The sequence below is a fragment of the Macrobrachium nipponense genome, chromosome 32, assembly GCF_015104395.2.
Source record: "Macrobrachium nipponense isolate FS-2020 chromosome 32, ASM1510439v2, whole genome shotgun sequence".
Taxonomy (NCBI): domain Eukaryota; kingdom Metazoa; phylum Arthropoda; class Malacostraca; order Decapoda; family Palaemonidae; genus Macrobrachium; species Macrobrachium nipponense.
In genome coordinates this window covers 34,599,849-34,625,959 of record NC_061094.1, presented here as the reverse complement: position 1 = coordinate 34,625,959, position 26,111 = coordinate 34,599,849, and the positions used below count along the sequence as shown (strand labels likewise).

The 26,111-nt window shown below is 41.7% G+C and overlaps 1 protein-coding gene across 1 annotated transcript in view; it reads right to left on the bottom strand.

The window, feature by feature from the left end:
• LOC135207340 (E3 ubiquitin-protein ligase listerin-like) overlaps positions 1-6,331 on the bottom strand; it is a 350,507-nt gene extending 344,176 nt beyond the window's left edge. The window contains exon 1 of the mRNA XM_064239051.1: positions 6,161-6,331. Within this exon, the coding sequence (XP_064095121.1) occupies positions 6,161-6,331 (171 nt within the window). The remainder of the gene's footprint in view (positions 1-6,160) is intronic.
• Positions 6,332-26,111: the final 19,780 nt, after the last annotated feature.

Below are 26,111 nucleotides of genomic sequence, written 5' to 3'. Positions count from 1 at the left end.
GTATAGTAGTGATTGCATATCAAATAGTGTACTAGTGATTGCGTATGTGATCTATTAAAGAAAAAAAGGTGTTTTATTACAGTTTCCTAACATCATCAAATTATTAGTTATAATATTGTCTGTTCGTCACTTTTTATCATTTCACCTAATATATAAATGTTTTAAATTTCCATTACATCGTTGTTTTAGCTCAAATGTATTAGAGAAATGAGATAAGATAGATTAATAGCATAATTCTGGCACAAAATTGCACCATATTTGGCATAAATTCTTTGCTTGGACCGACTAGCATAATTTAGCAAAACGGTTGGTAACATTGGTGACGCCACTCAGTGACTCAGCATTGTTTAAAGTCGCAAACTAATGTTTACAAACATTCAAACATGTGTCGTGTCTTGTACACCTTGCGCGCATTTCGTTTGCTTTTTCGGTGGTATCAACGTAGACATATTCTAAAACCATGCTCACACTTGAGACGCGCGTTTCAGTAGCAAATGCAATACGTATTTAAGTGTTAAGGTTTGGAGTGAAGGCAATGTTACGTACGTAGGTTACATGTGCAGGTTCGGTAGCGAATGCAATCTTAAGCTTTGTTAACCGTTTCTTCCCCGATACGAACCAAGAAGTTAGTCATAGTTTATATCAGAGAAGCTACTATGCCATATTAAGTGCGTAGTAATCAAGAAATTAAGAAGAATCTTTTATGTCGTACTGTAATACGTTAATGTTTACGTGTAGATTTGGTAGTGAAACCAGTTACCATACTAACATGTTCGGTTCGGTAGCAACGCAATCTAAGCTTTTTAAGCGTGCCGGTAAAGAAGAGGTTTATCCTTAGGTTAACTCAGAATCCGCTACGGTATACATTAATTATAGAAAATTAAGTAGATTCTTTTATGTCCTAATTGTAAAAAGTACGTCATTGTTTACGTGTGAGAGTTTGGTAGTGAAACCACTGTCACATACGTAACGTGTGCCGTTCGGTAGCGAACACATCTTAATCTTTGTTAAGCTTGCTGGTAAAGAGGAGGTTAGCCTTAGCTTAATCAGAGAAGCCGCTATGGTATAGAATAATTATAGAAATTAAGAAGATTCTTTTATGTCTACTGTAAAAAGACGTCAATGTTTACGTATGAGGTCTGGTAGTGACACAGTTTACATATGCAACGCGTGCGCGGTAACGAACGCATCTGTATGCTTCGTAAAAGCGTCCTCGTAATGGTATAGTAATTAAAGACATTAAGAAGATTCTTTTACTTATGTAGTATATATGTACCATTGCAGTACCATAATAATTGTCAAAGTCCAATAAGCTTGAAACCAGTCCTGATATTGGACAATTTGCCGTAAAAGACGCACCTTTTTTTATAAGGACATTTATGAAACAAATCGTTAGTATCATAACATTACATTTACTGAAAGATAATTTTCAAAGCGATTTTGTATACAGTATTGCAGTCGACTCCGTAAAAGATTTACCATAAATTAATATCGAATGTAAATGTTTCTAGGCTTATAGCGAGATATGGTTTCTTTACTACCATAGTCCCGATATAACCACCAGGGCTGCGCTATGGTTTGTTTACATCCTTAAATGCCGACTTACTGTAGGCAAATTTTTGCAAGTTTTTGATAAATATAGATTGGGGTTTTTAATTTTAAATAGTTTATTAATTTACTGTAATAATTAGACTTGCTTTTCAATGCTTTTATTATGTTAGCAACACGTTTTATGCCTACCCACTACACTACAATTTCTACTTACTATTTACCTAGGTAGCCTATGGAGCTTGGTCAACAATCAGTTGGACACAGGGTAGTTTTCTTTTATACTGTATATTTACACATTTAAAATTATAAATATACGTTAACATGATATTTATTTAACTTTTAACTTATTTAGTTGTAATTTTTACATGTAATGTATTGTATTAAAAAGGCAATGGTTAGGTATAACTGATGGTCAAGAACGGATTAATCCATTTTCAGTTATTTCTTATGGGAAACTTGATTCAGTTCTCGAAATAATCGAATTTCGACGCTCCTTCTGGAACGAATTATCGTCGAGAACTGAGGCTCTACTGTATATGAATACAGTAGCCAGCCTTCAGTATACTGTATATACATATACGATATAATTTAGTGATTTATTAATAAAAGACCAATTTTGGAGTTTCAATGCATTCTGATTATGACATATCAGCAAAAAAAGGAAGAAAAAAAAAAAATTGGACACGAAACAGGAATCAGAATTCGGCACCGACATCAGCATACCTAATTGAGCGATGTCAGGCTGCTGACGGCTATGTATATTTACGACAAATACACAATGAATATGCATCTTTTCTGATTCTTTTAAAAAGTTATACATTACACTATCCAATAATATTGGATGTAAGTATTCTTATATTGTATCATAAAATACTAACAAAGTGGTCAGTGTTTTGTTTGGAAATCAGCTGATGGGGAATACGATTTTATTTCTCCGAATTTAATCCATTTCAGAGCAAATTGCCTTTTTTCTATTTATTGTGTAAAACATCTAGATACTCTACTTATATGAGACAAGGTAATTTGTCATTAAAAGACGTGTTTTTTAAGTCGAAATATGAATTTAATACATCTTGTGTACTAAAGTATTTCTTTCGTTAACAGATTGCATTGTGGGCATGTTTATGGTGCAAAAATATTATGTGATTCCGTGCGCTATTTTCACTTCATTTCATCGTAGTATGAAACTTTACCATTATGTTACTTTTATCGGCGTGAAAACAACAGTAAAATGTGTTCTTTCAAGACCTTAAATTTTGATTAAAATAATTTTCTCTCAATTTTATCACAGTTGTGTTTGATTGCATAAGTATTAGAGACCTTACTCGCTATGGATAAAAGATCGACAAGGCATATACTGCTAAACTTAATCTGTAAGTTTTAGCGGAAATTGTGGAAAGAATGTTGATACGCTAATGACTTATCGTGCATCGGTAACGTGGATAAACTTTCGCAAACTTCGGTATAGTACCATCAAACTCGACCTTAAACAAATTTGAGAGAAACGTGTTTTTTAATCAAAACTATTGGGTATGAAAAGAACACATTTTACTGTTTCCACTCCAATAAAAAGATAAATGCGTAAAGCTCGTAGTATTCTGATGAGATAAAGTGAAAATATCAACGGAATGTTGATTTTTGTTTATGCAATAAACATGCCCTCAGCGCCATCTACTAACGAAAAAAATAACTAAATTTCGTTCAAGAACGATACGTTTTCAAGTGATATTTCCACTTAAAAACACCTTGTATAACATAAAATCACCTTATCTCATATAAATAGAGTATTTTGAAATTTATTTGCGCTAACTAGAGGCAAGAAAGTCACTCTGATTATTTGAGTTCAACACAGCGAAACAAACTTACTTCGCAATCGCCCTCAGCTGATTTCCAAACAAAACACTGATTGCTATGTTTGTATTTTATACAAACAAATAGTAATATGAAAATACATATAATATTATTGGATACAGTGAAGTAAAACAAAACTTTTTAAAATATCCATGGAAAAGATGCATATATTATGTTTGCATTTTATCATATGATATTAATATATGATTATTACATACTCGAATTTTATATCTCATGTAAGATGCGACCCCCTTAAAATTAGCGCCAAAATTAGGGCTTTCAAAAGTCGCATATGTGAGTATATACAGTAATAAAAATTTCTCATCCTTTAAACTAGAGAATAGAGAGGCTCCACAGTCTGCCCAAGTAGATTGGCTTTATCTCCAAAAAACTTAAATAACTAAAACAGGGTAATAAAAAAAAAAAAAACCAACCCCAAAAAGTTGAATTGGTTGCCCTGTTGAAATCAGAATGGGTAATAAGAGACAGCCTACTCACTCGCAGACCTTCAAATGCTAACAATTGACCAGGTCAGACTATAGAACCTCATCTCAGAATGTAGTATGGGCAGAAATATCCATCCTAAAAATGATACTGATAAACCCATGGTGAGATGCCTCAGTGTACTATATCCTTTCACCAGATTGGAAATGCCTCATTAATGAAGGGAAAACTATGATTTAGGCTGAGCACGTAGAGTTTTAAGGCAGACCACCTTTCCTAACACTGAAAGATACTTTGTCCCTCTTTGAATAGGAAATTTAAAAAACAGTTGAGGGAGACAATTATCCTGCTTATATAACAATATAAGCCAGAGCATCACAAAACAATTTTAGAGAACCAGTACCCTCTCCAAGAGGCATTAGCCTTCTGTCCCTTCACATTTAAATAATTCACTGTCCCCTTCACATTTAAACAATCAATCATGTGAAAACAGAATTTCAGAATTTTGTGGTACTGGGAAGCAAGAGTTAATGGAAGAAATGAAGCCATTTGTCTCTTCCATAACAATATCTGATATCTCTATCTCTGCAAAGGACTGGGTAACACTTGCCTTTCCTTTTGGAGAGGAAAAGCTCCCACTGGACATGACTACCCAACATTTGGGACACGACAAGAAAATTCTCAGGACGCCATGACTGAATTTTAAGCTAGGCTCAATCTCCTCAATATTATAAATTATACAACTATGATGGAAGTAGCTATTAAATGGGCTTCCAGTCTTCCAAAACATTGTTTGCTGCAGTAGGCCAAAAAACTTATTTCCAGAACCCTATGGGGTAACATTCTAAGACTGTGGAATCAAATTAAGGGTTTTCAGAGGGAAGCATTGGTGGGCTCCATTTCCCTCCAAGTGTAACCTCCCTATTACATTCTTCCACCTTCTGTTGGGGCTGTTTGAAGAATTCGTTGGCGCACAACTTACAGAAAGAGCCTGACAAAGGAATTACAGGTACACAACCATTACCTGAAATTCTAAAAACCAAAGAGCTCTAAAAACCAAAAACATTTTGAGGAGAGTAGAGCGCCAATTCATTGAAGTAGAGCGTCAATTCGTAAGGTTGGTGGTTTGGGCATGCCGACGGTCTGACCTATGGTCATTTGGGTGCATGGTGCTATTCAAATTATTTTTCTTACTATCCCATGAATTAACTTCAGAAAATCCCCAGATTAGCAAACAATCCCAAGATAATAAAGTAATTGTACATGTGCTGACGAACCTTAGAGAGTTTAATAGTATGTAGCATAGGTAATACATCTTTGGGAGGGAGACAAAAAAAAAAAAAAAAAAAAAAAAATTTGTTGCTGTCAGCTGTGTGGACTAAAAACATAAAAGCACAAGGGGTAATACATATGTAGGTTTGAGTGTTTCCTGTTCTTTATTGCCAAACCGTAATGAGTATCTGGAATAAAGAAACAGATGATAGCTTGTTACTTTACCTCGATAAAAATTGCTGCAACACTATCACCCATGAGAGTAGTGGTCATACTGAGATATTGCAAGGGAATTCTTGTGTTATTTCATGTTCTTTATTGCCAAATCCTAATGGGTATCCATATAGAAAAAATGGTAGATAACCAGTGATATACTTTACACCATAAATTTACCTGGGTTGCTGGGATTTATTTGGTAGGCGCAAAGCCATTTTGTCACCTGTCAATTTTTTTATAATCTCCTTGATTACAAACAGTGATTGTGCTATCAAAAAACAGGTTTTGATGAAGGAAAAACCTATTTTTGGTAGCTACTATGAGTCCTCAAACCCACCCACTTCCCTGACAAAAAGGCATGGGACTGGGATGAACACTTATCTTGCACAGGAGAAAGTCAAGGCAGTCTATGTGTAGACAGTAGATAGAACCCTCCTGTCCTGAGCCCTTTATATTCTATAATTGTGCCAACATGCACTATTTCGGGCCATAGACTAAGATAATTCTTTTGAGATTAGTTGCTCTGCCTGATGGAGCCTTGGAGGGGACCACGAGAGTGTAACTCCTTTGAGGATTCCAAGCAGCTACCAAAAATAAGTTTTTTCCAGTCAAACCGTGCTGTCTTTTGTATTTTTCTTATTTTATATATGGATAATCAAGCAAGACATACAGAAATTTCTATGAATATGACTACAATGTATGGAGATATCCCACTATTAGTCTTGATGATTCTTTAAACAAAATGTACATAATAATTATTTAACATGTAAAGATGAATTTGCAAGTCTAAATACCAAGAAAAACATTGTCTGTGTTAAATGCTTACCAATGAATGTTCATGTTTTGCTAGTTTCCAAAACTTAGGATTCTGTAGGACAGGTTTAACTTCAGCAATAACTTCAGGTTTTTTAGCAGTGGCCTTCACTGTGGTTGAAAGTAAAAGGCTCAGGCCATTAAGAGAACAAGACAACAAAACACGTATGTATTTACTCTTCATATCTCTTCAGCAGTTACTCTGAAAAAGAGCCAAAAATTAAATTTTACAATGCAATGTTTCTAACGAAAATTCATGAACTTTACAAAAATACCAATTTGTAACTAATTTGTATTTTTCATAACTAACAAACCTGAGGTCTTAACATTAGGATTTACTAGCGCCAAGCTGGAAACCGGTAGAATTAAAATTACACTTGTGAGATCAGGGACTATTGGCATCTATACCAGGTCACGGGGCATGTATACCCAGAATGCCCACGGCTACCTGTGACCCACCAGTTATATTTCTAACCCAGTTTAGACTGCTAGAGGGGTGGTTCGAGGTGGGCCTTTACCTGTTAAGACCTCAGGTTTGTTAGTTATGAAAAATACAATTAGTTACAATTTGGTATTTGTTCATATATGGAACAAACCTTCGGTCTTAACATTAGGATAGACTTACTTATTGGAGGGAGGTAAGTCTCTATAACTGACTGGGAGTTTGCCACCTTATCCATTTCCGAATATATAGGGAAATTCTAAGAGAATGGACAATGAACCTAGAACCAAAGATATAGCGGATCTATTGGTTTTCCCCACTGGGTGTAGATACCATTCTATTGTTTACTCTTGTCCCTTGCAACTGGATCCACCTTCACCCCTCTTTTCCCTATTATCTAGAGGGGTGTGTTGCTACTGAAAAGTATATCATAACCTAAGATAGCTTCACAGTATGGCTGACCACCTCACCTGCATTTCTAGTATCCGTTCCAGCACATGACGGTACTCTCCTTCATATTGCCCGTTAGTTAAAGGAGTTAGGAAGAAAGTAGTAAAGAAAAAGACCAGTCATCCCATTCATTCTACTTTCATACCTTCATCTTAGACTAGACGCAAACTGACCCGCCCAGGGGCACTGGATGAGCTACATCACTTGTTGGGCCGCCACCACTGGACCCAAGGAAAAAGTGTCCAAGGATCTATGGGCAACATCTTTCAAATAAAATGAGGTGAAAGTTGTTTGGCATTTCCACACACCAGCTTTCAGAATTCTATCCACAGACATGTTCTTCTTAAATGCCAGAGAAGCACTCAAGCCCCTGATGTCATGAGCTCTAGCTCCCACCTGGCTATCTGACCCTCTGTCTTCTGCCATATAAGCATCTCTGATCGTCTCCTTAGCAAACGATATTGTATTCCTGGACACTTCCTTCTTGTTCCGTCCTGTACTTACGAACAACCTCCGGCACCCGGCCCTGAGGTTGCCTTGTTCTCATTAGTTACCCTTAGTGCCTGACGGGGCACAGGAGCATCTCATCTTTGTCATTGTCTACAAAGTCTGCCAAGGAAGGTATGGAAAGGAGTCGAATCTGCCGTCTACAACTGTTGGGTTTTGGGTCTTGGCCACGAATTCTGGGACAAACTCAAAATACCATTGACCTCCAACCTCTCGAGTGCTTTATGAGATATGACAGGCCATGTAGCTCCCCCACCCTTTTGGTTGAAGCCAGGGCCAATAAGAAGACTGTCTTCAGGGTCAGGCTCCTATCCGTGGACTGCCTTAGTGGTTTGTAGGGGGGTTTTGTCAGACTACTCAGTACCCTGGTCAGATCCCAATCTGGGGCCTTTTAGCTCCTTTGGTGGGCATGACTGTTCAAAGCTCCTCATCAGCATGGCCAACTCCCATGAAGACGAAATGTCCACTCCTTTCATTCGTAAGACTGAGGCTAGAGCCGCCCTGTACCCCTTCACTGCAGATACAGACATATACTTTTCTGTTCTGAGATATATCAGAAAGTCTGCTAACTGCTGATAGTGGTACGAGTGGGGAGACAAAGGTTCCCTCTACGACAACAATCACAGTATGCTGACCACTTTCCTTGGTATACTGTCGCAGATGATTTGCTGATGATTTCCTGCCATGTGAGTTGCTGCTTTCTGCGAAAACCCTCTTGCTCGGAAGAGATACTTGACAGTCTCCACCCGTGAAGCGATAGGGACTTCACTGACTGGTGGTACCTCTCCATGTGCGGCTGACAGTAGGTTGCTCCATGGGGGTAACTCTCTCGGCACATCTAGTACTAGGAGTTCCAGTAGGTCTGGAAAACCACTCTGCTTTCAGCCATAACGGGCTACCAGGGTCATCTTGAGGTTCTGAGACGCATTACCCTGTTCAGAACCTGACGGATTAGACAAAAGGGAAGGAAATGCGTACACCGTCCAGATTGTCCCAGGGGTGTGTAGCGCATCTTCTGCTACTGCCTCTGCGTCTGGGACTACTGAACAATACACTTCCAACTTTTGTTGTACCTGGTTGCGAATAGGTCTATGATCGGTCCTTCCCAACATCTGAAGCATCCTGTCCACTACCTGTTGGTGCAGGGACCACTCCGTTCCGGAATCTGATCCCTGCGGCTCAACTTGTCGGCACTATGTTTCTTTTTCCCGGAATATACCTGGCCCTGTGGTTCTACCAGGTTCTCTATAGCCCACTGATGAAGTTGAACTGTCATTACATGTAACTGCGAGAAACTAGGCCTCCTTGCTTGTTTATATAAGGTACTACTGTGGTGTTGTCTGACATCAATACCACTGAGTGTCCCTTTACTCTCTCCCTGAATTCCTGTAGAAGCTAGAAACGCTGCTTTTAACTCCAGCACGTTTATATGGAGTTTCTCTGTCCTTGCAACTCCTTTTGCTGACACCATCAACTCCTCCATATGGGCACCCCACCGCTAGTGACGCATCCGAGAACAGCAAGAGGTGCTGGAGAGGATTGTTGAAGGGGACACCCACTGTCACATTGTCGTCGTTCACCCCACCACAGCAAGTCTTTCCTCACTTCTGCCGACAAGGGAATTTGCTCGTACGGGTGATCTACTATTGGTGACCAAAACTCCTTCATCCTCCATTGTAGGGACCGAAGGCGTAGCCTTCCTTGTGGTACTAGCTTCTCCAGGTAAGGTTAGGATTTCCCAGCAACACCTGCCACTGTCTTGCTGGCTGTGTCTGTTTTCCCAGAAAGGCATTCACCACTTGTTTGCATTTCTCTATTCTTTGGTCTGTCTGGAATACTTTGGCTTCTGTTGTGTCTATAACCATTCCCAGATACTCCAAACGTGACTTTGGATCCAACTGCGACTTCTTCTGATTTACCACAATACCTAGGCTGTGACCAAGCTGCAGGAGGGTCGCCCTGTCCCTGAGTAATTTCTCCCTGGACTTTGCTATCACCAGCCAATCGTCCAGATATCTTATTAGCCTGATCCCCCTGAGCATGCACACCCACGTCGACACGAGAGTGAACACTCTTGTAAAAACTTGAGGAGACGTTGTCAATCCGAAGCACAGGACCTTGAATTCGAAAGCTTTCCCTGCAAGACTGAAGCGGAGAAATTTCCTTGAAGACTGATGGACTGGTATCGAAAGTATGCGTCCTTTAGATCGGCTGTCAGCATAAAGTCTCCGATCCTGACTGCTTGTAGAACCGTTTTGGAGTTTCCATCTTGAAACTGGTTTTCCTTATAAACAGATTCAGCGTTGACAGGTCTATTACTGTCCTCCACTCCCCGTTGGCTTTGGGTACCAGGAAAATCCTGCTGTAGAAGCCTTTTGGCGGACTGCATACTTGTTGCACAGCCACTCCTTTTTCCATCATCTTCTTCACTTCGTCCTGAAGAATAATGGCCTTCTGAGATTTGTGGGCATAAGCGACGTGGGGTAATGGCTTGATCTGTCCAGGAGGGTGGGGTTTACCTCGAACGGGAATCAAATACCCGATCCGGAGAACCATCCGACCACTCCACTGCTCTGCCCCTAGTTCCTGCCACACCTTCCAGTGATTTGCCAGGCAACCCCCCACTGGTGTGGCCGAGTGATGAGAGGCGCCCATCCTATCTTCTTGAGCCTCTCCCTCTTCCCCTACTGCCCCTTCCTCTCTTGTTTCTATTGTGAAAGGGCCGATGAGTTAGCCTCTTTGGGGAAGAGGGTCTTGTGACTCTATTAGGGATGTTATGTCTCACTGTCTTCTTTCGAGACATTTGCTGCTGTCTTCCCTCCAAAGGAGTAGCTTGACTGTTAGACGTTTTCCTAACTGCCTGTTGCACCAACCTATCGTTAGTGTCCATCCTTCTTCTATCTATCGCCTCTTCCAGTATGACCTCTGGCAACAGCAGTTGCGACTCCAAGATATCCCCATTCCTCATTGCTAACAGGGAATCCAAATCCACATTGCGGCTTAGTCTAGCCAACGCTGCATCTCTCCTCATTAGCAGGATATTTGCCCAACATTGGCCCTTACGTTTGTCAGGTACGCAATCACCTTGGAACCTGACTGTAGTAATCTAATGCACAATGATTCATCCACTACTTTTCTTGTTATTTCCGAGGATGCAATCTTCGCCACTGCTGTTGACCAAAGGTCTAACCAAGAAGCAGCCTGAAAGACAGAAGAAGCTGTTGCTTCTACGAGCAAGCCTCTTGGTTACTCATCAAAGGGCACTCCATTTTAACCTGATCCAAGGTTAATCCAGGCCTTAATCTTACAACATTAGGGTTCACTTGTCTAGACAGCAAAGGGACCTTCGGTGTCGTATAATATTTCCTTTGCTTTATCATTGGAGGGGGAATAAATTTAAATGATCTATTAGATCTTAAGGAATTATCCCTTCCTGCAATCTTTGCGTTTACGTGTTGCAAGACCGACTCCGCATGACTCGAACAAGGCAATTCATACGACACCTTGGTATCCCTTTTTAATCCAAATGCCATGTCAATTCCAGGCGGAAGCATACTGGCCGGTGTTTCTGTCTTCTCCAAAAGGTTATTGAATTGATGAATCAAATCAATCACCTCTGCATACGAGGCCAGAAACTCTTGGTTTTCTCCTTCTCCGGCTCTAATGTACATTCTCCGTCACAAGGGATGTTGTCTCGCCCCTATCTTCTGACAGAACGGCCTGGAATTCCAAGGCCGCCTGCCCCTACGGCCGCGGTCTCTTTGATCTTTGCTGGCCGCTGTTGGCTCGATCCCGGATAGTCAGCAGGGGAACGAGAACGCCTCACTCTTTCTCTGCTCACGGATCTAGAGCGAGAATCTCGTCTAGATCTCCAAGATGAAGGCTCCCTTAAGACAGATATAACTTCGTCTCTATTAGTATTGGTATCGTTATGAGCGTCGGAGAACTCGCCTTGATCTTTCATCCAGACGGACACTGCCTTCCTTCGAACGTATCCGCCGAGGTTGCCAACTCCCTATTTTTCGCACTTTTAATAGGAGCCTTATCGTCCTTTGTACGTATTTTGAACGGCCTTACGGGCGAAAAACTGGGACTGCATTCTATCCTCTGCTGCACCTTCGCAGCCAACGTCGATTTTACCAGCGGTATCAATAGTTTTTGCGATCCGAACTGGCAACTCTGCATCCGGCCGCTAGTCCGTCGGCCGTCGCCTCTCTCACTTGTTCGGATTCTTGCGAACGGCTTCGTCTGCTAACCTTGTGCTTAATAGCCACTGACTTCCCGACCTTCCTGCTGACTTGGATATGACAGTCTTGGTCTGAAGATGAGGAAGAATTGATTCTTCTCCTCTTAGCCCGAGGATCCGTCAGGAACTCCCGAATCCTCCTCCAACGCTTGACTGGCGCTCACTGTGAACGTTATCGGACTTAGCGATGACGCCGAACTAGAGGAAGAAGGCGAATCACACTTTTTCTTTTTGTCTCTCTTATTCATTCTCTTCATATACCTGTAATTTCTGCATTACAGTTTGCATTGACGGGTCAGAAGGCGTATTAGCGTCTGGGTGTCAGCGAAATAGGCCGAGAAGCAGTCTGTGACGTCATCACGCCTGCCATATCGGTGGTGTGACATATGTTGTGACGTCATCCCTCTCGTAGGGAGAGACTGAGAGGTTTCTGCTGGCAACCGCACGTTTGCTGCCAAACTACCTCCCACGTTCTGCATCGCTGTAAACACTGAGTTTGATGGCGTAGCCGCGGCATTAATTCCCATAAAATGCAAGCCCAGGGATGAGGAACATTCAGCGCTGCCGGACCCTGCTGGAACCGTGACGCCATATAATGAGCAAGCAGACCATCCAAGGTTGGTACGCCTGGTAGGCCTAGCGCTGACCACCATACCATCCAACCTATGCGCTTGGAAAGCAGGAGCCTGGAACAAAGATGGCGGATCTCACCCCTCTACTTGCTGGGAACAAAGGAGAGTGCATATTATTCATAAAATTACCCAAGGCCCCTCCTGACGTTTCGATACTGAACCGCTAGGAGAAACCGAAGGGGTATGAGACAAATCAAAAGCAGGTGGAGAAACATAGGAGCAGCCTGGTTTATTTGCCGATACAAAAGAAGCCGGTAAGGTTTGGTCATCCAAAGATGGCGTCACCACCTTCCTTTTGTATTGGCTTTTCTCATAGAACTTCTTCCACTGTTCCACCGACCAACTGCGACAAACAGAACATGGATTAGTAATCGTACATACGTTTTCCCTGCACCTACTACACGTTGGATGAGGATCCGTCGACAACGAAGTTAGGAACCTAGAACATGGAAAGCCATGACTCCTGGGCATTTCCTTTGTCTCCTCTTCGAAACGGTAGACGATCCCGTGTGAGGCAAAATTCTCCATCATACCACTTATACACTCTTCACTCACATCTGAGCACACTCGGAGAAAGAAAAGGTAATAAGAAATGAAAAATGAAATGGATAAAGAACGGGCAAACTGAAAAACCGGCTTTAAATCAGATAGACAGTAGCACGCTTATCTTAAAGGTCGGTAGGAAAATAACTGGTGGGTCACAGGTAGCCGTGGGCATTCTGGGTATACATGCCCCGTGACCTGGTATAGATGCCATAGTCCCTGGATCTCACAAGTGTAATTTTAATTCTACCGGTTTCCAGCTTGGCGCTAGTAAATCCTAATGTTAAGACCGAAGGTTTTGTTAGTTATGCAACAAATAGCCATTCAATCGTTTACTACCTTACAAACCAGTATTTTACATGTTTTCTTTCAACAGAAATGAGTAATAGCCTGGCATTAATGGTCCAATCACTGAGGGATTTCCCTAAATAATGTAAAATGTCTGACATTAGGCACTCTTAGACATGGCTTAGTCACTTACCTAAACTAATCTGAATGAGATTGTTACTGTTAAAGCATCTATAGCAACTTGAACATAAACGCATGCCAGGTCATAGGGTATATAAGCAGATAACTTCTATACCTAACAAAAAAGTATGCTGATATGTGCCAATGAGTCATGGGTAAGGGTCACTAAGTCACTAATAAGATCCTTTTTGCTGGAAGTAGGCACTTGTCTAGGCAAGGGCATGAAATACTTGGTTAGATTTGCAGCTGAAAGTAATCTAATCATATGAGCAAGAAACAATGTACACCAAAGGCCATAAGAAATATGATTAACATGTTTCCATCACCTGTTTGGGGCAGGAGGCAATGTCAGTTACAAAAGGTGAGCTTGAGATAGGTGTGTATTTCACACACCAAATACTGATAAAAGAGGAGTGCTTTTAGCAATGACTGGTCTGGACCAGTAATTGTAATAAAAAGACACTTGACAATATGTACATTAACCCTAGGCCAGACATGCGAGGTAAAAAAAAGGCCATTCAAAATAAAACATGAACCTTGAGAGTAGACATAGGCCATAACAAACACGCAGGTAAAGATGGATGAGGTATGCATATTTGCCTGTCGATGAGTCACTACCCATATTAAAGGCAGGGCTTGTGGGAGCAGTGGATACAATTCAGCATTACAAATGACACAGGTGTGTGATGAGTGCAGTTTATGTCATACACACAGGAAGCAGAAGAGACAGCCAGACCCTCATAGGGTTCATGACACAGTCAGACCTATCATAGGACATGTTACTGTGACATTAATGATAACCTTGTCATCCAAGTACACACAAAAGCACTAAAGTCACGTCCAGATATCACATGAATCAACTCATACATGTCAAACATGCAGCCTGAAGTCATGTCGATCTTACTTCAAGCAGTAGAGACATGGCCTGACATCACAGAAATCAAATCATGTTGTGCATACAAATTAAAGTTGAGCCACTCGCACAAGAAGTTGAGACAAATCTAGACATTTCAGGGATTGTGTTGTGCATGTCACTCATATGGGTGCCCATCTCAGGTGACATGAAGTTGTCTCATGGTACATAGTATTTCATAATATTTCACCAATTATCACTGAAGTAAGTGCTGATGGGTTGTGTTATACATGTAGCTCAAAAAGTTACCTACCCTCATCGGTGATAATCATGTGGATTCATGTCACTTGCATTGCTCAAGATTAACTGCACTTAAAACTCAGTCATCACAGGAGCAGCCTGGCAATCTGGTTGAGAGAGGACTGGTGGCATGGTGATCTATTTTTTCTATTTTTTGGCCATGTTTAAGATTAAGCCAACACTTTCAACAGACAAGTCACTAACAAGAAGAATGGTGATGCTCCTCCATCAGTAAAGCTAGCAGCACCATACCTACTGGTAATGCATGATAAGAAAAGAAAGCCTGTGCCATCAACTGACTAGTATAGCTTTGGACTTTCAAGGGCAGGTCTTCTAAGGCACATTCAAGTTCCATTCCACCATTTTTGAGAAGAGTGTGACAACAAATTTTTTTAGTACCATTTCATTAACATCTAAGAAGTGGCCTTGGGAGCAACAGCAGCAGCAAGGGAAGATCCCAAAAGTGCCAGTACTCGGATAACATAACAGGATGTAGCACTTCATCAACTCCGTAATCCCTCTATCATCCACAACCTCTAGGTTACCTCAAAATTCTTGCTAGTATAGGAAAAATCTACACTAACAAAACAGTATAAATTCAAAGACAAGAATTATCCATGTTGTTTTCGTATGATAAATACAAAACAACAACAAAATATGGTACTTAAACAACCAAATTAATTTTTTATGAAGTTATGATTTCCAATATCTTTTGCCTTGCAGAAGCCAGTCCTGGATCGAAAAACTTTTCACTGGACTCCATGGGTAAAATCTGTATATAGTATTGCTTCATGGCATCAGTACTTCTTCACAGCAGTGGGAAGGTACTTCTGGGATCTTCTTAATGAATGAATGAATCATGTTACCTGGAGGCACTTTTGAATATCAAAAATATCCTCTTGAAAACTTACAAATATTGGAAAATCACATAAAATTTCACTACCTAGAATAAGAAACAGTAATTAAACTACTATACATGTGATAAAAGCTTTTAGGCCAGTACCAGCTCTGGTGTGTACATTTTTAAACACCCTATTCTTTCTTTGCCCGGTTGATTAACTCCAGTTCTGTATAATGCTATGAAGTTCACCTAAATGAGCTACTGACACCACCCTAATTAAGAACATTCAACGTCCAAAATATTCTGATACAAACAATGGATAACACATTAAAACTGTGTTCAAAGCATTTCCTTTGCCACCTTTAAGTTCAGATTTTATTTGAAACCTATTCTGTACATAAGTAGTACTGTACATACAGTATTGTGTTTAGGATGAAAAATGCACAGTGCTGTATTGATTTTGCATCATACTGTACTTAAATAGGCATGGAGAGTACAGTAACCAACTTGCAAACAATTTAACATACAAACGGCTGTCTGGAACGTAACTCGTTTGTAAGTAGGGTGGTGTCTGTACACTACTTTGGAGTTGGAATCAGGAAAAATGAATAACAACCTTTGACTATGATTTTGTCTTTGAAATCTTTGTACTAAGGTACACTTCAAATTCTGACAGGTAAAGAAGAGCCCCCTGATATTCTTTTATTCCTGATTTCTAGTATATTTCCTTAAATTCCTTTTACTTCAGTATAATCTTTTGATAAAATAAATCCACTCTTGAGCTATAGCATTTAAAACCACACTAACAGATTACGACGCTGAAAGTAGCCTGACATTTCCTGTTGCAATGATAAAATTACTTTTATGTTGTGTTTTTTTTGGTCAATACATATTCAAAAGAATTATAGTGTAATTTGAAGTAGAGGAGTTAGCAACAGAATTGGTTATACCTTCAACTAACAAGTAAGAGTTGAAGAAAAAGTTGAAGACTGATTCAGATGATTTGTGAATTGGTTTCACAGCCATGCGACTTAGGTTGGCAACAAAAAATCACTTCACTTACGAGAAAAGTAAGCTTCAAAACTATGGAACATGCAGAAAGGACTGAACTAAATAGTGGATGATTCAAAGGATTTCTGATTTGTTTCACATCCATGCTACTTAGGTTGGCAACAATAAAAACAGTAAGAGAAGGGTAAGCTTCAAAACTATGAAACAAGCAGAAAGGATTGAAACTAAACAGTGAACTTAAAAGGAGTACATACAAGTGATACACATTTATGTATACCCTTTGAATTATGGTGTTTATTAAAGTATAGTATTCAGGAATTCAGCTTAGACAGTTTGCACAGGTAGCATAAATATGTAAGAGTGCATATATCATCTAAAACTTTTGGGTCTATCATAACAGTAAAAAGAATTTACCAGATGCAAAAAACACTTACTTTGGATCTGAGAGTGTTTTGAGGAGTTTGGTGAAGAGATTATCAGAAACTGGTCCACAAACTGCTTTGCACGTAAATAATAACCCCTCTGCTCTCTTCTCAACTGAAATGCCTCCCTGAAAAAAGTCAATTCTTCTCAGTAGCATTTGGTGATTTACTAACCAAGGAATTTACTAAAGAAAAAAAAATAATAAGGAATATACAGAACATACGAACTTATAACCTTACTTCTACTATTCATTTTACATCTTCCAGTACTCAAAATGCCTAAAGAATTATGAAATTATTACCATTATTGTTACAACATATTATTATCTATTAATCTTTCGTAATTCTATCTGAATGAGTTTGTTTTAATATCTAGCAGCTTCTTATGATCAATTTTTTTGGTAAATCAGTAATTTTTTACTAATGTTTCGCTTTGCAATGGTTTAATATTCTACTATTTTCCTTCAAATAAGAGCTTTCTTGTTAGCCCTTTCACTTACCAATAATTGATATAAACATTATTCAAATTTAAGTCCCTTTGCTCACTGATGACGTATGTAAACGTTTTAGAAAAAAAAATTGCACGAACCAGCAGACAAGATGAGGATCATTTTCAGTGAGTGTTCCTGATATTTTTTATACATGATTCCAACTCCATGTATGTATATTGTTTCATATAGTTTTATATTTTAATTATTTTATAATTACATCATTTTATTTTCTTATTTTACAGGGGGGAGAGAGAGAGAGAGAGAGAAAGAGAGAGAGAGAGAGAGGGAGGAGAGAGAGAGAGAAGAGAGAGAGAGAGAGAGAGAGAGAGAGAGAGAGAACAAAGTATTTTCATACATATGTAAACAGGCATATTTATTTTATTTGTATAGTTTTTAGAAGGAAATGGAGATGATAAAAAAAAATATATTTGTCAAGGTAGATGGCCAAAGTTATCTTAGTCAAATCTTTGGATATGACCTCTGAATGAGCAAAGGAATGTTATCTATCTTGTCAAAAAAGAAAACTTACAAATGGGTCATGTTAGTTTCTTAAAAAGTAAGCACCATGTACTACTTTGGATAATTTGCATGGTTTTGGCAATGTTTTACCTTAAATATATATATTTACTGCTATTAAACTTATTTATTTTGGTAGCTTTTCTTTTTTGATTTTTGTTATATTCTGCAAAAATCTGTAAGACTTCTGCTAGAAAAAAAAACCATAAGTCCACAGTCTACAGAAGCTTAATGATCTGGTCTCATTTCAAGGAATTTACATTTCACTACAAGGATTACTTTTTTTATTCACAAGCCTTATATGTACTTCAGGTGTTACTATTTGAAATTATAAACCTCAATAAAAAATGTTCTCTTAAAATCACAAATTTTTTAATTTGTATTTTTCATAACTAATAAACCTTCGGTCTTAGCATTAGGATAATCTTCTAGCGCCACCCGGAAATCCAGTAAAATTGGCATCTGTACTTGCTCATGGGGTATTTGGGAGCTCCCACAATTCCTTGGGCATCATGTAAGCGCATCAGTTACTTTCTTACCACCTTTAAGAGAAGACGTGATTAGTTTGCCCGTTTTCCTATCTTTTCTCTGGGTGTGCTCAGTGTGTGTGATCTTGTAGGTTTGTATAAGTTGTGAGAGATCATGGAGAATTTTGCCTCACCAACGAAGGTTTTTTCAGGATCTCGCAAAAAAGTTATTGTCATGATACAATAAAGTTTGTTCATACTTACCTGGCAGATATATATAGCTGTATTCTCCGACGTCCGACAGAATTTCAAAACTCCCGGCACACGCAGTGGGCGGCCAGGTGGTTAGTACCCATTCCCGCCGCTGGGAGGCGGATATCAGGAACCATTCATTTTCTATTCAGATTTCTCATACCACTGTCCCCTGAGGGGAGGTGGGTGGGTACTTTAATTATATATATCTGCCAGGTAAGTATGAACAAACTTTATTGTATCATGACAATAACATTTTGTTCATGAAACTTACCTGTCAGATATATATATAGCTGAATCCCACCATTGGAGGTAGGAAGGGACAGAATAGAAGGAGTTTGGAAAACACCTCAAGTGCAGATGATTGACATCTTGGTTCCTTTACCGTTTAGCATAGCTGACTCTTGATTACTGTCACCGAAGCCTGCTTTTGCGTTACTAGAGTTGCCAACAAGGTAGTGACCTGTGTAGTTGGTGCGCTCTAGATGATCTGTCAATGGGAGCGTGACCACAATATGACTAGACCATATTGACCATAACTGTGAGGGCAACGAAGCTAAAACCACCACCTGACCTAACCTATCGAAGTTAGTCCCGCCCATAACTTCTAGGCTAAAGAAAGGGAAAGCGCCTCAAGCGACCAACCCTTCAACCATAAACCAAAACCAAAATTAAAAGCACACCTATCCCTTTTCTATAGGATAGGATCGTGCTGCTCCCTGCCCCCAACAACATTTCTGCGGATATGTATGGTCCTAGCGACTCGCAGTTCTCATATGCCGTCTTCACATCCCGCAGGTAATGTGAAGCGAACACAGAGTTGCTTCGCCAAAAGTAGCACTAATGATATCGTTAAGTGCCATATTCTTTTGAAATGCCATTGAAGTTGCAACAGCTCTCACTTCATGGGCTTTTATTTTCAAAAGTTTCATATCACCATCCGGGCAAGACGCATGGGCCTCCCTGATGGTGCTTCGTAAAAAGAATGCCAGTGCATTCTTCGACATAGGAAAGTCGGGTCTCTTAACAGAGCACCATAGATTTTCAGAAGGACCCCGACAATCTTTGGTCTTTTGCAAATAAAATTTGAGAGCCCTGACAGGGTCACAGGACTCTCTCTGGCTCTTGTCCGATGAACTCTGCTAACCCCTTGATTTCAAAGGTTTTTGGCCAGGGGTTAGATGGGTTCTCATTTTAGCTAGAAATTAGGATTCAAGGAGCACACTGCACAATGTCCTCTGAAACCCACATATTTACTAATTGCTTGAATTTCACTAACCCTTTTTGCCGTGGCAAGAGCAGTTAGGAAATCGCCTTTCTAGTAGTGTCTTTCAACGAGGCAGCATGCAGAGGTTCAAAGGGAGCCGACATCAAGAACTTCCTTAGAACTACATCAAGGTTCCATGATGGGACCTTCGGTTGCAGTACTTTAGTTGTCTCAAACGATCTCAAAAGATCGTGAAGGTCTTCATCATTTGTCAGGTCCAACCCTCTGTGATGGAAGACAGCTGACAGCATACTCTTGTATCCTTTTATTGTGGGCACTGCCAGTCTGTCCACATTTCTCAACATGCAGGAGAAAACTCAGCGATTTGGTTCACAGAGGTCGTGGAGGAGGAAATACCTTTCTTCCTACACCATCTCCTGAAGACAGCCCACTTCGACTGGTAAACTGCTCGAGAGGAAGCTCTTCTCGCATTGGCAATAGCCTCTGCACTGGTCTTGAAAAACCTCTCGCTCTGGCCAACTCTTGATAGTCTGAACGCAGTCAGACTCCAGAGCGGAGAGGTTTCCGTGGTACCTCTCGAAGTGGGGTTGTTTGAGAAGATCTACTCTCTCTGGCAGGGTTCTCGGGAAGTCTACCGAAGAGACATGACCTCCATGAACCAATCGCTTGAGGGCCAAAAGGGGGCGATCAGAGTCATTCTCGCTCCTGGCGACGCCGCAAACTTCCTTGTTACCTCTCCTAAGAGTTTGAACGGGGGAAAGGCGTAAACATCCATCCCCGTCCAGTCCCATAGGATGGCATCTACCGCTATTGCTTCCCCGGGTCGAGAACTGGAGAGCAATAAATCGGAAGCCTCTTCGTTTTCGAGGTTGCGAAGAGGTCGACTAGCGGCTGTCCCCACAACTTCCATAGCTCTTGACAAACCTCTAGATGTAGGGTCCATTCTGTGGGAAGCATCTGATGTTGACGGCTTAAAAGATCCGCTCGAACATTTTGTATTCCTGAAATGAACCTTGTTAGGATCACTATGCTTCGAGCTTTCGCTCCCATAGAAGGATGTCTCTCGCTATCATGAACAGTGATCGAGAGTGTGTCCCCCCTGCTTTTTGATGTAAGCGAGAGCCGTAGTGTTGTCCGAGTTGATCTAGACAACTCGGCCCACCAATCGTTCTTCAAAGAATTGAAGAGCCAACCGAATGGCCTCCAACTCTTTCAAGTTTATGTGCCAGGACCTCTGTTCCCCTCTCCAGAGGCCTGACACTTCCTCCTTGCCTAGTGTTGCTCCCCATCCCCACCACATGGCCATGGCGTCTGAGAACAACACTAGGTCGGGGCTCAAAGGTTGAGGGACAGTCCTTCCGAAAGTTTGATCGGATCTTGCCACCACTTCAGTTGATCCTTGACCGCTTTTGAGATTACCAAAGTCGAGTCTAGATTCTGTTTGTCTTTCCCAGTTTTCTGCCATAAAAAACTGGAGTGGCCTGAGGTGCAACCTCCCCAGGGAAACAAACTTCTCCAGCGAAGAAATGGTTCCCAGCAGACTCATCCATTCCTTTGCCGAGCATGTTTCTTTCCCTAAGAAGACTGACACTTTCTCTAAGCATTTCTGCTGACGTTCCTTTGATGGAAAAGCTTGAAAAGCCACTGAATCCATCTGAATCCCCAGATACACGATGGACTGCGTGGGGATCAGATGGGACTTCTCATAATTGACTATAAGGGGCCCAGGGCCTTCGTCAGCTGCAATGTCATCTGAAGGTCCTCCAGGCACCTTGACTCCAAGACGACTTGATTAGCCAGTCGTCCAGGTAAAGCGAGACTCTTATCTTCGATAGGTGAAGCCATTTCGCTACATTCCGCATGAGGAAAGTAAAAACCATCGGCGCCGTTCTCAGACCGAAGCAAAGAGCCCTGAACTGGAAGACCTGCCCTTTTAAGACGAAGCTGGACTTCTTCTACGGCCTTCTTTTCCAACATTTGGTCTAGAAGGTCGAGTAAAATCTGTTGCTTCTCTGACTGGTATGCGGGCGACAGGTCTATCGGCTTCGTGCTCAAAGGAGGCGCCAGAGAGGAAAGGGATCTTGTATCCTCTCTCGATCACATCTAGGGACCAGGTGTCTGACCCTACGTCCTCCATGCCTGAGCAAATAAGGTGAGTCTCGCACCTACATGTGCCTGAAGGGCAGAAATGTCAATTTTTTCCCTTCTTGATAGAAGAGGTCTTGCCTCTAAAGGACCCCCTTCCTCTCGAAGAACCTCTCGAGGAAGGTGCTCACGAAAGGCTTAAAATTTCTTCTTGGGGGCTGGAGCTGTTGAAGTAGAAGCCTGAGGAATAAGGCGTCTGGAAGATTGAGTCAAGAGGTCCCTCGTTGCTTTCTCTTGCAAGTTTACCGACAGATCCTTAATCATGGACTGCGGAAATAGATGAGTTAGAGAAGGGCGAACAATAATTCCGCCTTCTGAGCGGGAGAAACTGCTTTCGCCGCAAAACTGCAATAGAGAGCTCTCTTTTTAGCAGACCGGTAGCAAAATGAGATGCTAACTCATCAGAGCCATCCCTTACTGCTCTATCCATGCAGCTAGTACACTTGAAAGCTCTTCCAACGAAATAGAGTCTTGACTCCTAGATTGTAAATCCAAGGCCCCCAGGCACCAATCTAAAAAGTTAAACACTTCCAGCGTCTTAATATCCCCCTGAGATGATGATCTGTCTCCCGTCATCGTCCAGGAAACCTTTGCTGATGACAAATAAGACCTCCTCGGAGCGTCCACTAAATTCGCGAAATCTCCTTGAGAAGAAGACGGTGCTTTCAATCCTGCCTCTTCTCCCGTTTCGTACCAGATCCCCGCTCTCCCCGCTCAGTCTAGATGGGGGAATGCAAAAGAAGTCTTCCCTTTAACCTTCCTTGAATCCATCCAATCCTGAATTCTCTTAAAACACTCTCTTCGCAGAGAGCGAAGATGGCCATTTTAACGAAGCCAGGAGCCTTCCTGGCCTTCGATGAGTGCAAATTGTGAAGGGTGGGGGAGAGCAAGGAACGGGCGCTTGAAAATTGTCTGGAACAAGTTCCTAAGTATATTCGTCAAAGTCTTATAGTCTGAAGCCGCTGACGCATTGGTTCGTCATCATCCGTAGGGCACAGATGACTAGAAGATCCTTCTCTCGGTCATCAGTGTCCTTCAAAGATCGCGATGACAATAATCCATTGAGGCCCCGTTCGCAAGAGGGTGCCTCTAGATGCAGAAGAGTTTGAAGTAACCAATCTCTGTTTCTTTATCTTCGACACTTTAACACGTGAAATATCCTGACGCTTCGGACTCAAACATTCTTCCAAGACGTCCTGTTGAGCGTCCTGGCAAGCGTCCCGATGTAAGACGCCACGTGTTCTGAGAAGCGTCCTGCTGAGCGTCCTGATGTGTAGGACGCCGTGCATCCTGAACAGCGTCAGCTCGAGCGTCCTGGCGAGCGTCCCGATGTATAAGACGCCGCGCGTCTTGAAAGCGTCTTCTCGAGCGTCCTGGCAAGCGCTTCGCTGCTTAAGATGCCGAGCCGTCAAAAGAATCGTCTTCGCCCGAACGTCCTGAAGCTGATTATCATCATGCAAACAAACCTTGAACTTCCGTCATGGATCCTTGAGCATTCTCGGCCCTTTTGACAAAGACGGCGCCGCCTGTGCGGCAACTCACGTCTCTTGTCAAATTCGTCTCTCCTAGACACCCTTTCATGAGGAACGTAATCACGTTCTCTAATGCGTCGGCTACTAGGAGGAGACACAAAGGCCGAAAACGCGGAGAAGAGCCGGGGACTGCCTAGTCCTCTTAACAGGCAGCCACCGATCCTTCCTCCGATGACTAGGTTCTGCCTCCTTTTTCTCAAAATAGAAGCTAACTGTTTCTGCATTTCCAAAAAGCATTTTCCTTGATGGGGGAAGGGGAAAGTTCTCGATCAGGAGAAGGACTCATCCTGTGCGAGGAAGATGGCGAGGGGATCGCCCTTTCCTTCAACTCAGGAACATACTTAGAGCGACTTGACGCTCGAACGGGTCCTCCCCTGACGAAGTCTTGTTCCTTTTCTGTGGCGGAAAAGCTTCAAAATCTTCAGGTGATGAATCTACGCACTGATCAGAAGGACGTGAAGCGTCCTCTTCTCTGAAAACCTCTCTTAAGAGGGCGACAAGGGCGACGGCCGCCTGTGCGGCACGCACTTGCGCCCCTGCCGCTCTCCCCATGATGAGGTTCTTCCGAGAGTCCCACCAACCGGGCGGAGAGGAGAGGAAGTCCTCGGAAGAAGAGAAGCACTCTTTAAGTATTCGTGCCCGTGCACGACACACCGGCAGCCTGAGATTCGTCCTCAGTTTCTGCCGAAGGGACGTCAGACCGGTCATTAGATCCCGTAACCCCCCTTCGGCTTTCGGCTTGCCCTCTCCCAAGGCCTGGGAGTCCGGCAGGGCCTAGGCCTAGAGGCATTATGGGACCGATCTGACGCCCCCTCCACAACACTAGATGCACTAACACTTTTATTGCAATTATTCACATTTGATTGTAGAGCAATCACTTTCGATTCCAAGGCGCGAATCGACTCCATAATCGTAGATAATACGTTTCCTTCTGCAGACACTTCCTGATTGTTCGAGGCAATAACAGGATTACGGTTGAATACTACAGGAGGATTTATGGAGATACAATTCTACCCTGACTTCCCTGACTTCTATTCACAGAAGCACTTCTAGAGGAGACCTCCTGATTCTATCACGCTCAAGCTTTCTCACGTAAGAATCATATGCCTTCCATTCAATTTCAGTCAATTGCTCACACTCGATGCATCTATCATTCACATACATACATGACTTCGACATTTCGAGCACACCGAAATGAGGGTCTACCGAAGCTTTCGGCAACCTCACCTTACATTCCTGTACCTTACACACCCTGAAGCTAGCAGAGCTAGATCCAGACATCATAATCAAAGAAAGTCAAAGCCAAAATCCAAATCAAATCCACTATCACGTATGCCAAGCCAACAAGCCAAATCAAAACCAAAAGTCAATCAGAATACTCAAGTAGCACAAGAAGTTTCAAAATCCTAGGTGGAGGTCTGTAAACAGTTGTTTACCGACCGGCGACAGAGAAAAATCTGAATAGAAAATGGGAATGGTTCCTGATATCTGCCTCCCAGCGGCGGGAATGGGTACTAACCACCTGGCCGCCCACTGCGTGTGCCGGGAGTTTTGAAATTCTGTCGGACGTCGGAGAATACAGCTATATATATATCTGACAGGTAAGTTTCATGACGAACAAACGAAATATATTGTGTCAAATAACATGAGAGAGAGAGAGAGAGAGAAGAGAGAGAGAGAGAGAGTCAGTCTATGCTACCTACAGCACAGTGGGCCCCTCATATTCACAGGGATGCTTACCAGACCCTCCTTGTGAATAGCTAGAATCTGCAAATACTTAGAACCCCTATAAAAATGTTTAAAACTGCTTATTTTGTTAGTTCAAACTCAAGAAAAACCCATTAAAATGCTTATCACAAAAAGTGCATTTAATCACGAAATTAAAATGAAAATTCAGTAATTTGTGGATATTTTCTCATTGAAAAATATCGCGAATACGCAAATTTTCCACAAATAACAGGTATGCATTGTGGAACCTCTACATATGAAAGTCCCTACTTACAAAAAAATCCAGGTTACGGAAAGCAAAGACGTTATTTTACTTCTGTGTCAAAAATAATTCAGGTTGCGAAAGGGTAAGTCGAGATTCACCCCCCCCCGAGCCGCCGAGAACAACTTTAAAAACTCGATGCCGCTGAGAACAATTTTAAAACTCGCACGCCGCCAACTCAGTAAGACTCACCACCATCCTCCCGCTCTCCCATTGGTTCCTGATGCTAGTCACCGCCATAAGATCCTGCTCTCCTATTGGTCAGCATCTGTCCCATCATCCCTCTACGTAAAAGTGTCCTTCAACCACTTCGTCGCAGCAGCGTTATCGTACGCACATGGAATTAGTTTCGTTCACATAGATTTCGTTTGTTAACGTAAATTCGTGTTAGTGATTCGCTTTCTACGTAGTAAGTTACTTTATCGTGTTGTGTGTGAACTTAATTAACTTACGTTATTAGCCATGGGTCCCAAGAATGTTGCTGAAGTTCACAGAAAGAAGAGGGTGCTTTCTATGGAGACAAAGATGGAGATAATCAGAAGTATGAGGCTGGCATGCAGTTGAGTGTGATCGCTAAGGAATACGGCCGAAATCCGTCGACAATAGGCACCATCCTTAAGCAGAAGGA